This window comes from Cucurbita moschata, unplaced genomic scaffold, assembly GCF_002738365.1.
Source record: "Cucurbita moschata cultivar Rifu unplaced genomic scaffold, Cmos_1.0 Cmo_Scf00011, whole genome shotgun sequence".
Lineage (NCBI taxonomy): Eukaryota > Viridiplantae > Streptophyta > Magnoliopsida > Cucurbitales > Cucurbitaceae > Cucurbita > Cucurbita moschata.
The window spans coordinates 5,318,948-5,330,878 of NW_019268527.1; the positions used below are offsets into that span (position 1 = coordinate 5,318,948).

Here is an 11,931-nt window from a genome sequence, read left to right on the forward strand (position 1 = left end):
ATGTAAGCTCCTATCAGTGTGCCATAAAGAAATAGGCTCCTAACCATTAAAATACCCTTCTCTTCTCTATTCTCCTTCTTCTTTTGGACCATCTCCCTGTCTCAAATGATTATCCAACCCTCTGAAATTCCAACGCCATCATTGCCACAACCCAGAACGTACGGAGCTTTTTCCAACTGTTTCCCTTCTGGGTTCCATACTTTCCTTAGCTTCCAATTCAATTCTCCCGTGTTTCCCCCTTTCCCCTGCGAATTGGGTCGTTCAGAATATTGTAATCAGAGCTCTGTTTCGATTGGTCTCGTGGGGATTTTGAAAGGTATGTGAGGTTCCTTGTTTTAGCTTTATGCGTATTGGGTTTAATGTAATTTAGGTATTCGAAATGAAACCAAACTGTTTGAACTTGTTTGTTTCTGGGGGTTGAGATTTTCAATTTGTGTTGTTTGGTGATTATGGAAAGTCAACTTGTAGACCTAATTTTGCAGGTATGGACCAGAATTGCACGTAATTTAGCTTGAACGGATAGTTTTTGTCTGAGAAAATGATGAAGAATTGCTTCATCCTCCTTGAAATTATGTTGTTTATAGCGATAATCTTACCAGGGGCTCTCACTGAGCCAGTTGAAGACAAGCAAGCATTGCTTGATTTCTTCCATAATATCCCTCACTCGCCTTCTCTCAATTGGAATGAGAGTAGTTCTGTGTGCAGAGGCTGGGCAGGAGTGTTTTGCAACTCTGATGAGTCTAGAGTAGTAGCCATTCGATTACCGGCGACCGGTCTGCTCGGTCCGATTCCTGTCAATACTCTTAGCCGCCTATCTGCACTTGAGACTCTAAGCCTTAGATTAAATAGGATATCAGGGCCTTTCCCTTCTGATCTTTCCCAGCTGGAAAACTTGAGTTCCTTATATTTGCAATACAACGAGTTTTCTGGTCCTTTGCCTTTGGACTTTTCAGTTTGGAGGAACCTTAGTGTCCTTGATCTATCTAACAATCTCTTTAATGGGAGTATTCCTTCTTCAATCTCAAACTTGACCCATCTGACTGTTCTGAATCTTGCAAACAACTCGTTGTCGGGTGAATTTCCCGACCTTGATATTCCGAGTTTGCAATGGTTAGATTTGTCTAACAATAGTCTTACAGGAAATGTGCCTCATTCTCTTACAAGATTTCCAAGTTGGGTGTTCTCCAATAACAATATTACTGTAGAACACGGTGCAATTCCCCCGTCTTTTCCGCTTCAGCCTCCCGGTTCTCGACCGACACGAAAAGGAAAAGGACTAAATGAATCTGCAATATTGGGTGTTGCAATTGGTGGTTCTGTTGTTGGATTAATTTTGGTAGCAGTTTTGTTGACTGCTTGCTGGTTGAAAAGGGGAAAAGAAAATGGTAGTTCCACTATGGAGTCCAAAAAGAAGGAAACATCTGTGAACAAAAGGGGATTTGAGAGCCAAGAACAAAAGAACAACCTTAATTTCTTCATGGATTCTAATCTCGCATTTGATTTGGAAGACCTGTTGAGAGCGTCTGCCGAGGTTCTCGGGAAGGGAACCTTCGGAGTGAGCTACAAGGCAACGTTGGAGGACTCGACGATTGTGGTAGTGAAGAGGCTGAATCAAGTGACGGTTGGAAAACGAGAATTCGAACAGCAGATGGAGTTAATTGGAAACATTAAGCACGAGCACGTCGTTTCGCTAAGAGCATACTATTATTCAAAGGACGAGAAGCTTATGGTCTATGATTACTACGGACAAGGGAGTGTTTCTGCAATGTTACACAGTAAGTATTCCATCTCCTTGCTCCTCCTGCAATAATTTCTATACAACTCTCTTGTGAATCTGTGTTCTAAACAAATCGGCGAATCAATCTAATGTTGCAGGTAAAGAAGGAAATGGTTTACCGTTATTAGATTGGGATAGTCGGATGAAAATTGCGATCGGAACGGCTCGAGGTCTTGCTCATATTCACACAGAAAACGGTGGAAAATGTTCACATGGAAACGTGCGAGCCTCAAACATTTTCCTAAACTCTAAAGGGTATGGCTGTGTATCTGATGTTGGTTTGTCTGTGTTGATGAATTCTATTCCGGTACCAGCCACGAGAACGGTTGGATACCGAGCCCCTGAGGTGACCGACACTCGGAGAGCATCAGAAGCAGCGGATGTGTACAGTTTCGGGGTAGTGCTGCTGGAACTCCTGACTGGAAAGTGTCCCATACATGTTGAAGGTGGTAATGAAGTGGTTAACTTGGTGAGGTGGGTGAAGTCTGTGGTGAGGGAGGAATGGACAGCAGAAGTGTTTGATGTGGAGCTTCTGAGGTATCCAAATATAGAAGAAGAAATGGTGGAGATGCTGCAAATTGGGTTGTCTTGTGTTGCCAAAATGCCCGAGGAGAGGCCGAAGATGATGGATATCGTGTCGAAAATCGAGCAAGTTTGGCGAATGAGCACCGGAACGGGACAATCATCTGGATCAAGATCGGCTCATTCTACTCCAGTTCGTGTAATGGAAATCGGTTCGTCCTCATATTCACATTCAAATTTCTAATCATCTTTGTTCTGTTATGGTGGTTACACAGTACATAGGTTTCTTCTATCCCCTTCTCATATCCATTCATTTAAACTGCTTGAATTGGAGATTGTTTTACCATTGCATTCATTTTATATGCTATTTTACATTTGTGCCTAATAAATAAATATTTTAACTTTAAAAAATATATAATATATTCCTCTTTTAATATATTTTTTAACCTTAAAATATTTAATAAATTTGTATTCATATATTTTAAATTTTTTTAAATAATTGATGTCTAATAAGACCCTTGTTGGTGAGTTTTAAAGATGTCATATCAACAATATATTATATGCAAAATTGTAAATTTAAAAATTTATTATTAATTTTTTTTAAAGCTCGTAGATATGTCTTAACAAAGTATAGGCTCAAATTAACATATTCACCCTTTTATATATATATATATATTTATATTTGGTAACCTTAATGGACTAAAAAGATTTTAAAAGCATTTGAAATTTGAATAAGAATTTTCAAATTTTTAGTCAACGACTGATTTTCCTGCCCATTTAAAAAATAAAAAGTATTTTTTTTTTCAAATTTGGTGAACTTATAATAGAATTTGACATTTTCACAAATTTTTTATATAAAAGAAAATAGACAATTAAAGTATCTTGAAGTCCTTATACTTTTAAACTTATTATATTTTAGTCAATTTATTTTTCAAATATCTAAATTCAGTATATATACTTTCAATAAACCTTAAAATTAGCCCATGTTGTTAGATTTTTGCTTGACTTTTCAAAAAATAAAAATTAATCTTTATAAATTTGAGAAAATATATTCGTTTCTTGAATATATTCCATTGGGTTGGGCCTGGCTCACATTGAAAGAGAAACGAGCCCAAGTTAAAATGGGCCTTGACCCATTAAAGGCCCAATGAAGGTAAACCAGAAAAAGGGAATAATTTTCTTTCGCGGCAGCTTTCGGCGAAGGAGGAGGTGCCGTAGATTAAACGCTAAGTAGGGCCCATACAATTCTCAGAAAAATTATTTTACAATAATAAAAAATTAATTTTGAACCAATCAAAAGCGTCGGCTTTGGGGCAGGGCCCCACACGCAGAAAACGGTTGTATAAATTTCATTCCGCACCAAATCACAAAGTGTTGTTTTCCTTTTCCTTCCTCGTTTCTCATCCTCATCCTTCTCTTCGTCTTCTCCACAAACCCTCACACCAGACCAGACCTAACACAAGCCCTTCACGTGGGCCTCTCTCTGGTATGATTTCCCTTTTTTTCTCTCTCTCTCTCTCTCTTTTTTTGCTTTGTGAATCTGCTTGTTTCTCTGTTGGCGCTCCCATCTGAACTTTGATTTGGATTCTGGATCTTCAGATTTGTGTTAGATTTTGTTGATGGCGTCGAAGAGGATCTTGAAGGAACTCAAGGATTTGCAGAAGGACCCTCCTACATCATGTAGCGCTGGTATAAAATTATTTTTATTTTTATTTTTATTTTTTTGCCTTGATTTAGGCTGTTTTGATTCCGTTGAGTTGATTGGTCTTATCATATTCATCGTTCTCTTTTGTTACATGACTTCATCTGGTTTTCTGATCTGTCTGAGAGTTACTTTTTGTCTTGTGCTTGTTGATTGTTGACCGTTTATGGTCTTGTCTGCTGAGAATATATGCTGATAATTGCCCCGAGAAATTTTTAGGGAGGGTTTGTTGGCTGAAAATTGTTTGGGGTTTCCTTACCGAGCTGATGGAAGAACGATCGTCAGATCACGCTCACGTTATTTTTGAAGAGGGAGGGAATTGAGTCAATGAATCCCCTTTTTAAAATATATCATAATTTGGTTCTAGTGAGCATGTCAGTTCATATTTTTAGATAATTTCATTTGGGAGTTTTTGCTTTCTGTCTTTCACTGCATTTGTTTTGGTGTTATTATTTTATTGGTAAGAAATCGAGCTTTGACAAGGGAATATACAGAAAAGCCTACAAAAGGAAACAACTTTCAATCCAAATGAACAACACCAAATTGATACTTACAAAATGTGTCTGATGGAAGAACGCCCACAAGGAATAATTTAACCTAACAATTAACAACCTCCTATACTTCCTCCCAAGGACTCTCCACCCTTTTGAAAAATCTTTTAATTCCTCTCGAGCCGAACTCTGAGGAGCGCCACCTTGATCATGGAACCACAACCTCTACTGCGAGAAATGTAAGGACCAAAATAACCAAAACCCTGGTTCCAGAGGGAATAAGCAAACTAGCAATCCCACAACAAACGATCAATGTCTTCTTTGTGCCTCCTGCAAAGAACACACCACTTCTGACACAACACCACACCACACCAAGGAGGAATGTTTCAGTGTTATCATTATCCATGCTGAGAAGATGATGTCTTATGGTGTTGTTAACTTTTATCGAACAAATTTTATCACTTTAGCTTGGGATACTCACATATGAAACTAAAGTTTAGATATTTGAGATTGCTATTGTACTCATTTCTCCTTACTGTAGATTTAACGTTGCTAACTAAGGTTTAGGTATTCAAGAATTTTTAGTTCATGACAACCTTCAATTCTTATTGCTGCTAGAACCAAAGTTAACACGCTTCAATGATTGGACTTGAATATCAAGGTGTTGGCTATGTTGATTTGTTTCACCCTTGTTGATAAATTTAGATTATATGCGTTCACATGAGAAAGAAGACTAGGTTTGAGGAGCTGCACATCTTTTTCTTAGTATTTATTTTAATTCTAGTTTTTAGTGTATCCTATATGGTCTTTGTGGTTTGAACAGTAGGTTCCTATTTAGGGGCTGACTCATGTAAGAATTTCCTCAGGTCCAGTTGCCGAAGACATGTTTCATTGGCAAGCTACCATAATGGGTCCTCCAGACAGTCCTTATGCTGGGGGTGTTTTCCTTGTCACCATTCATTTTCCTCCGGATTATCCTTTTAAGCCTCCTAAGGTATGACTGTTTCTTGTAAATGGCTATTTACTCTTTGACTTCCGTGCCCTAGCATTTCAAACATGAGCTAATGATCTTGATCTTGTTTTTCTTAATCTTTCTTGTTTGATCTTTAAGCTCAACTATTTTCAGCTTAAGGGTCTGAAATGGGTAACTTGTTTGTAATTTCTTTTAGCTGTATTGAGCTATAGTAGCATAGTAGATGTACGTTGATATGCAGTGATGCATTTACACCTTTAGTTGATAGTTATTCAAGTATGCATTTTGTCATTTTTCCAGTTGTTTGATGCAAGTTTCCAAGGATGTCAATATGTTGTCTTCAGACTGTCTCTAATTTATTGGTGGAGAGGTTCAGCCTGTTGCTGGGTTTGATGCTATTGTTTGGTCATCCGTGTCCAAGGCTTTTTGTAATTTCCCTCGTGGTCTTATCTTTTTGGACTGAGGTCCTTTTTTACCTAGCTTGGCTGTTTATGGATACCCATATGTAATCTTTTCATTATTCTTGATTGAATTTCGGTTTTAAACATAATATATAAATATTGAGGGGAGAGATCCATGGCATGAGTGCAGGCTAGATTCATTGTCTTGTCCTGTCATCCGTTTGCTTCTTTATTTTTTCTACCAAGGGTATTGCATATAATTTGATGAACTAGGCATATGGGTTGTGACCACTTTATCTGATGGTGACTCGAACACAAAGGTTTCGCCTAAGAAAATTTATGATGATTCTGCAATTGTCTTCTTGTGGATTTTTTTTGGATGTCGCTTTCTTACTTTTATATATTTCATGATTCAATGAATCTGCAGGTGGCATTCAGAACAAAGGTCTTTCACCCAAATATCAACAGCAATGGTAGTATTTGCCTTGACATCTTGAAAGAGCAGTGGAGTCCTGCCCTAACTATTTCCAAGGTTTGCCCTTAGACTTAAAAAGCAAAAAAAAATAAAAATAAAATAAAAAATAATAGTAGAGAGAAAGGGAGGAGATCTGCTGTTTAAGACTAAAAACTAATTTCCTCTTTGCAATTTCTTACTAGTTTCGTGCCTATCTGGACAAACTTTTCCTCTTGCTAGTTCCTTAAACATAGTAACATCTATGCTATATTATCCCATATGCCTTTTGAAAGATTTCGCATGAATTGACCATTAACTTAATTAATAATGAGGTTAATCCTTTGCCCAAATATTATGAAGGAATATCCTCTTCACCTAGTCTCCATCATCAATATTGCTCTTTTTGTGGGATGCGATCAGCTTCCATGACTTTACTGATGGATTTTGATATTTTGTTCCCACTTACAATTTTGACTTCACTGATGTGTGTCCTTTGGTGTTCTTCTACCAACTACTGAGATCGTACTTATCTTGTATCCCTGTAACCAGGTCTTGCTTTCAATCTGTTCCCTGTTGACGGACCCAAATCCAGATGACCCGCTTGTGCCCGAGATCGCTCACATGTACAAGACTGACAGGAACAAATACGAGACGACTGCTAGGAGCTGGACGCAGAAGTATGCCATGGGCTAAGCGATGGTGACTTAATAATAATACATTTAGGCCTGTCGTCCTCATTTTTATGCTCACCTGCTTGTTCTATATATGAATCTTTATTTGTCAGTCTGTTGCAACCATCCTAAGCTTCTCTGCTTGAGCAAAGAAAGGTCGTTAACATTTTCCTTTCATTCCAATTGGAAAGTATTTTCTTATTTGGTTGTGTATTAATATAATTTAATATATATTTATATTTATATATATATATATATAGGGCACTGAAATGTATGTTCAGTTCGTTTTCTATGGTTCTTTTCTTCTCTTTTCCCTTGGCTATTAATATAACACTATTAGTTGGCGTTGGAACGGATCATTTACCAAACATTGTACATTCATTCTGCTTTAAGTTGTCAACAATTTAAAGATGGTCACTCTGCAGTTGTCAACAATACCAGTTCCCTTCGCTCTTAACTAAGGCATCAAGCTCTTTGACAAATGACGATGGACGGCGCAGATATGGGGAGAAGAAATTCTACGCCAAGTAGCTTGGAATAAACACTCGGCTCATCTTGTTAGGTTATCGCCAAATGAAATTTACATATAACGTCTCAGCCTCATTTTCTTTTGGAGTCCTTTGTTTGATATTTGAAGATTTACCAATCTATTGACACGACTCTAAGTTTAGACAAACACAACTCTCCACAATGATATGATATTGTGTACTTTGAGCATAAGCTCTCGTGGTTTTGTGGTTTGAGTATCCTCGAGAGGCATGGCTTTGTGGTTTGAGTTTTCCCAAGAGGCATCGTACCAATGAAAGTGTATTATAAATTAGGTGGGATTTTCATCATCCATTTCATTATCCGCCAATGAAGAGTGTATTATTTGATTATAAACCAATGACCATTCCCTAAATTAGGTGGAATTTTCATCATCCATTTCATCATCCAACCCGTTACCATTTTGTTAGGTTAAAGTTAGGTTGAGAATCATTTTAAATTCCTTTTACATATCTTAGAGACGCTCAAGGACCAAATAAACATTAGCTACAACTTTAAGGACTGAAAGTGCATTCTGTGGTAAAATTAAAAAAAAAAAGTTAATAATTTATTTAAAATGAAGAATAATTGATCTTTTTTTTTCTTTCAAAAGTGTAATAAATTATGCTTTTTGAAATGTAGAATAGAGGAGGATTTTGAAATAAAAAGAATAACAGAATACACTTTTTAAATAAATAATAGGTGACATTTGATTTTGAAAGAGAATATATATAACACTTTCTAAAATAAAGAATGAGAATTTTGAAAGAAAGCACAGATAGATAACATTGTTTAAAATAAATCACATTTCAAATAAATTACACTTTTTTAGTGATAAAGCATATTATACTTTATTCAATACATCACATTTTTTTATGAAATATTAGAAGACATAATGATGCAATAATTTCAATTGTAGAATACGTAATCTTTTTCAAAAGAAGTGCATACTACACATTTTTCAATGTCATTTATGGATGACACCAATTCAAAGGTAAAATAATGTTATTATTACTTCTTTTAATATGTATATTTAGCGTTTTAAATTTTAAAATAGAAAATTTTGCATGAGATTAACTTTAACTCAACCGAATGTTGATTGTTTCGTTATCTAAGGTTAATCAGCTCCTCCACCAAGTAAACATCTTGATAGGAAGGTTGACTATTATAACAGGTACAAGCTATCTTTCTTTGATTCACCTTCACGCCCGAGAAAGAGAACAGGATAGGTTCCAGAGGGTAATCATGTTTGGTTCCTAGGTTCAAGACAATTTTTTTTTTAATATAGTAAAATAATAAAGAACAATTATAAGAAATGACATATTCATTTTGTATGTATCATAGGAATAAAAAAACAATAATTTTTTTTATTTTTTTTTATGATTATTGTGGTTTCATTTTTTTAATTATTAAATCAAGTGGAGCAGCATTTGAAATCATTATATTATTATTATTTTAAAAATTTTGTTAAAGAACCTCGCATGAATGAAGCTTATTGGAAAAGAAAAAAGAGCGATGAACATGAAACATATCAATCTTTCACTTGGAACTTGAAGTGCCCTATTAAAGGCAGACCAGAATTTGGTTTATAAGTGATGGGCCTCCCTTCCTTTTATTATTGGGGCTGGCCCATTACTAGCCCACCACCAACTCAAATTACCTTTTTCTCCCTAACCTCAAACCCAATCCTCCTCATTCCGCATAGTCTAGATATTGTTCGCTTTGACCCGTCACGTTTCGTCATCAGACTCACGATTTTACAAGAAATGTTTTATTCCTGTCTTCAGCCAATGTGGGATCTCACAATCCACTTACTCTGGGTGTCCAGTGTCTTCGATGGCACACTCTCTAGTATCTGACTCTGATACCATTTGTAACAGTCCAAGCCCACTAGTAACAGATATTGTCCGCTTTGACCCGTTATATATCGCCGTCAGTTTCACGATTTTAAAACGCGTATACAAGAGAAAAAATTTCACATCCTTTCAAGGAATGTTTCGTTCCCCTCTCCAACTAATGTGGGATCTCACATTTTTTGACGCTCGAGAATTAGGATTGAAAAAAGTCATGTTCTTTCTAACGCTCTTAAAAATCGTTAGAAAAAATCACTTGAAATGGTGAGATTTGAAGTATAATTAGATGAGTTCGATAGATAAATGTTAAGCTACATTTTTATGAATATAAACTGGAATATATAATATTAATATAAGTCAAGGTGTTGCAAATAAAAAAATGTGAATAAAAAATTGTCAATTTTTAATTTTTAATTTTTATTGTAAGTCTCTGAAATGCAAGTTCCATGCACGATCCCATTGAAACACTTCCAGCTTGTTCTAAAAATGTGAGCCATTTTAATTGTTGTTACTTAATGTTAGGGACCACGATTATGTTTATACACATAATTAGTTTGTGCTAAGTACATGAACCTTTATATTAATCTAAGTATCATAATTAATGATTTTGTCTAAACTCTGCTTTCAAAAAGGCTTAGATTTAGTAAGTACTAAAATATTTGACTTTATGATCCTGAATCTTTTTAGTATGAAACAAAGCGTTCACTCTACTGGTTGTTCAAGAATTTATTAAAGTTCTCGGTAGATTTGACTTAATTTGGGTATATATATATTGCATTAATGATAATATATATAGATTTTCAGAGATTGCATTGGCCATGATGTCTTGTAACTAGAGATATCTATGAGGTGGGACAAGAACAAGATCAGGTACAGATTCCCCAACAAAAGTTTTTTTTTTTAAATATATTTATTTCAAAAAAAATTAATGAATAATTTCTATTATAAATATAAAATATTCTAATAAATCCAATCATACTATATAAGTATGTAAAAAAAAAAAAAAGTAATATATATAATCCTCGTTCTCGATCTCGTTTAACTAATAACTTACCCGCTCTTCCGTTCTCCATCCTATTCATGGCGAGTACCTAAATATCTCTACTTGTAACGTCCCATACTCAGGATTTGGAATCTAGATTCAACATTTGATAACTTCGGCATTCTTTTGCGACATGGATATATTATTTACTTGTATTAATGTGCTTCTAAGAGTGAAGATTATTATCCTCATATATCAATATGCGTCTTTTAAAATATTTTGTCATTCACTCACGTACTTTTAAATTATTTTTTTAGAAGGTCACCTAACGTAAAATTACTTCAAATTAAACACATATGAATTAAATTTGATGGTAGGTTAATGATGAGTAAATTATTGAGTATTCCATATTATATATTAGAGTAGCAAGAGTGATATGTGGCAAAGAAAAATACAAAAAGAAGAACAAGTTAAAGCTTTGGAATGAGAAATCAAATATTTAATATGTTACAACTTCCCCATAAAAATCATTTCAATAACAAAACCAAACTCCAACTTGATCTCTATGCCTTCAAAAATTCATTTTAAAATACACATAATATAATATATATATATATATATATATATTTCACATCACAAGCACTTATAGATGGTGACCCATGTCCTGGAATTTTATTTTATTTAAAAAAAAAATCATAATTTTGTGAATACAATTACACAAAAAAAAAAAAAAATATCATTATTGAAAAGTCAAGATTAGATTAATTTAAATAAATACGATCGTGCACACGAGTGGGAAGCCGTAGTCCCAAAAAAAGGGAATTTTTTTTCTCATTACGTAAGAATTAAAACAAAAAATACCTAACCTCAACAAAATGTAAGTAATAAAAACTATAATATAATAGCATTAATTAAATGAAACTTTGGTGTTAATTAATTAAATTTATATTATAAGGTCACTAAAACCAGAGATCTCATGCACCCCACTTTGATAAATTAAATTTAAAATTTGTAAGTTTAATTATGAATAGAAACCCAATTGAATTATGATGAAGATGAAGAAGAGACAGAGATAAAAAAGTTGTTGGATTTCAGGGTTTGTATGTACGAGAAGTCCCAAATTTCGGGCTTTTTGGAACTTGAAAATTTTGTATAAAAAAGGGTAAAACAAAACAAAAAAAACATGTCTTTTTCATTAAAAAAAAAAAAAAAAAAAGTCTGTTTATTGTACAAAATTCCCCATTTTGAGACAAGAGAATTTCACATTACTATGAATTAGGTGCAGCTGCAGCTCTTTTATCCCCTCAATTTCAGCTCTTCCTTTGTTTTTTTCTTTTTGTTTTTTACAAAAACCCATTAATATATATATATTTCTTGGTTTATTTATATTACATAGAGAAGGTTAATAATTATAATTAAAATATTTCACTTTTACCCGCCCTAAACTCAAAATATAATTATAAAAAAAAAGGTTAATAATCAATATATATTCCTTTAATCATAAGTAGATATATTTAACAGATCGTTGTTAAGAATATGTCACTATCGAACTCGTACAAAATATTTCGATATATGTTAAA

General features: G+C 34.3%; 2 protein-coding genes across 3 annotated transcripts; both read left to right on the top strand.

Moving 5' to 3' along the window:
* The first annotated feature begins 226 nt into the window (after nucleotides 1–226).
* LOC111450057 (probable inactive receptor kinase At4g23740) lies at nucleotides 227–2,653 on the top strand. Its single transcript, XM_023090203.1, has 3 exons — nucleotides 227–316; nucleotides 483–1,775; nucleotides 1,876–2,653. Exons 2-3 carry the CDS (start codon nucleotides 539–541, stop codon nucleotides 2,541–2,543), a joined length of 1,905 nt encoding a protein of 634 aa, XP_022945971.1. The 5' UTR covers nucleotides 227–316; nucleotides 483–538; the 3' UTR covers nucleotides 2,544–2,653.
* A 1,000-nt stretch (nucleotides 2,654–3,653) lies between these two features.
* LOC111449783 (ubiquitin-conjugating enzyme E2 10) lies at nucleotides 3,654–7,274 on the top strand. Of its 2 annotated transcripts, none has more exons than XM_023089822.1 (5): nucleotides 3,654–3,785; nucleotides 3,899–3,988; nucleotides 5,359–5,486; nucleotides 6,294–6,398; nucleotides 6,870–7,274. In XM_023089822.1, exons 2-5 carry the CDS (start codon nucleotides 3,919–3,921, stop codon nucleotides 7,011–7,013), a joined length of 447 nt encoding a protein of 148 aa, XP_022945590.1. In that variant the 5' UTR covers nucleotides 3,654–3,785; nucleotides 3,899–3,918; the 3' UTR covers nucleotides 7,014–7,274. The 2 variants fall into 2 exon arrangements, with proteins under 2 accessions (XP_022945590.1, XP_022945591.1); XM_023089823.1 differs by lacking the exon at nucleotides 6,870–7,274 and adding an exon at nucleotides 6,529–6,752 and having other exon boundaries at nucleotides 6,294–6,431.
* The last annotated feature ends 4,657 nt before the right edge of the window (nucleotides 7,275–11,931 follow it).

Bases quoted from the DNA above. Each gene is read 5' to 3' on its own strand.
- LOC111449783 (XM_023089822.1), top strand. From the start codon at position 3,919: ATGGCGTCGAAGAGGATCTTGAAGGAACTCAAGGATTTGCAGAAGGAC. The intron at 3,989-5,358 runs GTATAAAATTAT...GAATTTCCTCAG, and splicing joins TCCTACATCATGTAGCGCTG to GTCCAGTTGCCGAAGACATG. The intron at 5,487-6,293 runs GTATGACTGTTT...ATGAATCTGCAG, and splicing joins ATCCTTTTAAGCCTCCTAAG to GTGGCATTCAGAACAAAGGT.
- LOC111450057 (XM_023090203.1), top strand. From the start codon at position 539: ATGATGAAGAATTGCTTCATCCTCCTTGAAATTATGTTGTTTATAGCG. The intron at 1,776-1,875 runs GTAAGTATTCCA...CTAATGTTGCAG, and splicing joins TGTTTCTGCAATGTTACACA to GTAAAGAAGGAAATGGTTTA.